We start from the raw sequence: 3,649 nt of genomic DNA on the forward strand, positions 1-3,649 counted from the left end.
AATACTAGACACGTGTGTTCCAGGTCCAACCCATTGGTGCCCATTATAGCACAGAAACCCTTGGCCGGAGGGACATTTTAGCCCGCACACTTCCTACCTCCTCCTCCGCCGACACCTTCGACTTGGGCATCCTCTCTTCAATTTTGGCCACCGAGAAGTCGTTTGTTGTCTGTCGCAGCGATTCGTAAGTTGATTCAAGTCAGCAAAAAAGAATATAATTGCTTGGTTGATAGGGCATCTCCCTTCGAGTTTTTTTTCCATCCCGTACTGGTTAGAAAGATTTACACGGTTAGATCGAAATTTCTTATTATCGACACAAATTGGTAATTCCTTCTACTGATTGGAAAGAAAAGAACAAGCATATCGCTTGCAAAGATTCCGCACCTGTCAAAGCTCACCATTGGCAATTCGTCGGAGCTTGATGTCCGCCAAATCGGTTGTGCCATGGAGCTAGGCACTCCGAATCGGCCGTGCCGGAGGGGTAGCCGCTGCCCATTATAAGAATTTGGTGGCACCGTCCCAAATCAACCTTGTATGTCTAAATCTAAGACAAGAAAACCCTGAACAACATCATGACGGCATATTTGATTCTCCACAACATGATCGCGGAGGATGAGGAGATTTTTTACGTAATGTTGGTAGCAATGTTAAGCCAATAAGAAATCCGGATCACACATCTAAGCATTTGTTGAGATGTATGGGCAGATTGAAAACTCCGGCAAGTATAGGAAGCTTTAACATGATCTAATTGAACACCACTACAGTTGCATAGGCTGGCTGCCACTTCTATTCCTTTAATTTCATATTCGTTCATATCTCATTTAAACCATTATTTGTATTTCGGACCATTCATTTTTTGTTAATCATTTGAATTTAAACTATTGATCTAATTTGGATTATTGTCATATTGTGTGAAGTTTTAAACATTTATAATTTAGTTTATCCTCTTGTCATATTTACATTTATTATCCTAAGTCACACATGTGTTAAAAAAAACTATTTTAAGGTCAGCACACTTCAATGTGACAGATCTGACAAACGCAAACGGTAAGATCGAAGATATTCTCGGCCCAAGCCCGTGCGAGAGCTTATAATGGAATTTCTGCAGTACGTATACATGTTCTAATGGGCGGCAGTTTAAAGGGGTCTTCTAGAGATGCTGTAATATTAACTTAGACCAAAATATTGTGTTATTATCTACGACGATGGAAACAAGATTACTAAGGTTTAAGTTAGATTTAAAACAACTAACGTTTCACTATTATGTGTAGTATAACGATGGAAACATGATTTCTAATGTTCAACTTAGACCAAAATACCGTTGTTTCATGCTGATGTGTTACAACATGTGGGAATGTTGATCATAGGTGAAAAAACAATCTCAACCTTTTATTGTCATCGCCATGGAATAAATTTAATTAGAAGAACAAAATTTTCAATCAGTTAATGACCACATTGTTTAGTGAGGACATCTGTTTTTTTTTACTACTACAGATAAATTTATAATTCAAACAATAACAACTTTGACAATATTTAGAGAAGCCTTTTTTTTCAAAAGACTGGTCTAAAAGTATATGCATTTACATATGTCCTATATGCACACTATATAAGCTGTATAAAAAATAACCAAATTTCCGTAGAATGTAAATAGGATCATTTTGGGGAGTTCGGAACATCGACAACGTTTTTTTGCCAAAAATGTTTCACGGCTAACCAGGCACACAAAAATAACAACGCCAACTTCGTTGTTTATTTCGCTAATAACTACGAGACCGGCTTTTGTGAACTTGGGTGTATGTGAACCCACTTTTTCAAAAGTGGGTTTGTGATGTCAAAACATGTTTCAAAAATTGAAACACAAAATGATTGCAAAGATGATCTCAAACATGTGCCCTGGACATGAGTTTCGTTCCGAAAAAAACATTTTATTTTGCCTCGGCAAAAAAGTGAAATTTTACAGGGCTATATAGTAGTATATATGTTACGTATTTTGTCTTTTTTAGATTCTGAAATAAAAAAAATGGTTTCTCCGCGAAAACTTTCTACGCATACATGAAACATGCATACGTACCCCGATATTTTTATTTCAGAATTTTTTTACATTTCGAAAATGCATTTCCAACCTGAGTTCACGTGCACCCAGGTTCAACTGGGGCTTTTCCTAATAACTACAACATACACAGGGTTTAGAAAACTGAACATCCAAATACATATGGGCCATTGTGCTTAACAATTTGGTGATACACTGAATTTCATTGAACATGGAGGACCAAAACGGAAAAGTACCCCACTCCCTCCGTCCCTCCCTCCGAAATATAAGGGGGTCTCTTCTCCACGCTCCTCCTCCACCACTCCTCCGTTTTGTTCTCTCCCAGCTGAAAAACAAGAAGAGAAAGCATTACCAATTTGCCGAAGAAGCCAGCCCATCGATCTCCATATGGAAGTCTACGGCGACCTCGAAGCCGGCTGCCTCAGCCACTCCGTCTCGCCCGTGAAGCCGGCATCCTCGCCGCGGAAGCCTGGCCGCCTATTCTGCGACCCCTGCGACGACGCCGACGAGCTCCTCGGCCACCACCACTACCTGGACATCTGCTTCAGCTGCCGGAAGCTCCTCGCCGGGAACAGAGACATCTTCATGTACAGGTGAATACGCACTACCAACCTGGTACCCTGATCTATATGTCCTCTTCAGTCTCAAGTCTGAACTACCTTCGCCAAAGAATAGTTTCTAATTGCGATTTGCTTCTTTTGTATTGCAGAGGCGACATGCCCTTCTGTAGCGAGGAGTGCAGGCAGGAGCAGATCGAGATCGACGAGGCGAGCGAGAAGCGGTCGAAGCAGACGGGGCGGGCGGAGGAGCAGCAGCGGCAGCGACAGCAGCAGAAGCAGAGCCCCCAGAGGATCCCGGTGTGGGCGTGGTAGCAGTTTTCCGGCAACCAAACGTAGGATTTTTAGCAGCAGTATGTTCAAGAACAAAACTACAAAAGCTTGACGAGTCGGACACTCCAGATCCAGCCGAGAGCACGGCTGGATCGTCCGTTCGACGGCATGGCGAGACGAGGGGAGCAGCAAATCGATCGGCTGCGTCTTTTGATCTCCGAAGATGGAGACGAAGAGTTAATTTTGTTTGTGAATTACCACTGGGTTTTTGTTCCTTCTGCTCGGTTGCTCGTAACTGAAAAGAGTGTGTGCGTGCAACCGGTGCCGCTTTCCTGTGTCGTCCAAGGTGTATAACAACCTGTCGATATGAATATGAAAGAAGTGAGAGGCATAACAAAAGTTCTCTCAAGTTCCTCATCAAGTTCCTCACCTGTTATTGTTCTTGTTGTTCCATGCCCCAATGATTCCGCGTCATTACTACCACAACCGAAACATATGATTGTGTTGGCACAGCTATTTTCGGCAGCATTAAAAGTGGCAATTATTTAGCTCCTGGCAAGAACAGAATTCCCGTTGCGTGTTCTGAAAATTTCATGGCCGTTGCCTGCTAAGTACTGTGTACAAAAAGCAGACAAACCAACCAACGGCTCTGTTCGATCTTGGAGAAGCAGGGCAGGGATTCTCAGAAAGTCCAGAAGCAACCAATGATGCCTTCAGCTTCATCAGTTTCTTATTACTGACGGAAATTGTTGGCCGTGAACGAGTTTCT

General features: G+C 42.5%; 1 protein-coding gene across 1 annotated transcript; it reads left to right on the forward strand.

The window, feature by feature from the left end:
• The first annotated feature begins 2,358 nt into the window (after positions 1–2,358).
• LOC124675609 (FCS-Like Zinc finger 2-like) lies at positions 2,359–3,301 on the forward strand. Its single transcript, XM_047211679.1, has 2 exons — positions 2,359–2,643; positions 2,760–3,301. Exons 1-2 carry the CDS (start codon positions 2,438–2,440, stop codon positions 2,920–2,922), a joined length of 369 nt encoding a protein of 122 aa, XP_047067635.1. The 5' UTR covers positions 2,359–2,437; the 3' UTR covers positions 2,923–3,301.
• The last annotated feature ends 348 nt before the right edge of the window (positions 3,302–3,649 follow it).

Source organism: Lolium rigidum, chromosome 7 (genome assembly GCF_022539505.1).
Source record: "Lolium rigidum isolate FL_2022 chromosome 7, APGP_CSIRO_Lrig_0.1, whole genome shotgun sequence".
Classification (NCBI taxonomy): domain Eukaryota; kingdom Viridiplantae; phylum Streptophyta; class Magnoliopsida; order Poales; family Poaceae; genus Lolium; species Lolium rigidum.

Coding starts and splice junctions, on each gene's coding strand:
- LOC124675609 (XM_047211679.1), top strand. CDS start 2,438: ATGGAAGTCTACGGCGACCTCGAAGCCGGCTGCCTCAGCCACTCCGTC. Junction 2,644..2,759: donor AGAGACATCTTCATGTACAG/GTGAATACGCAC, acceptor TTTGTATTGCAG/AGGCGACATGCCCTTCTGTA.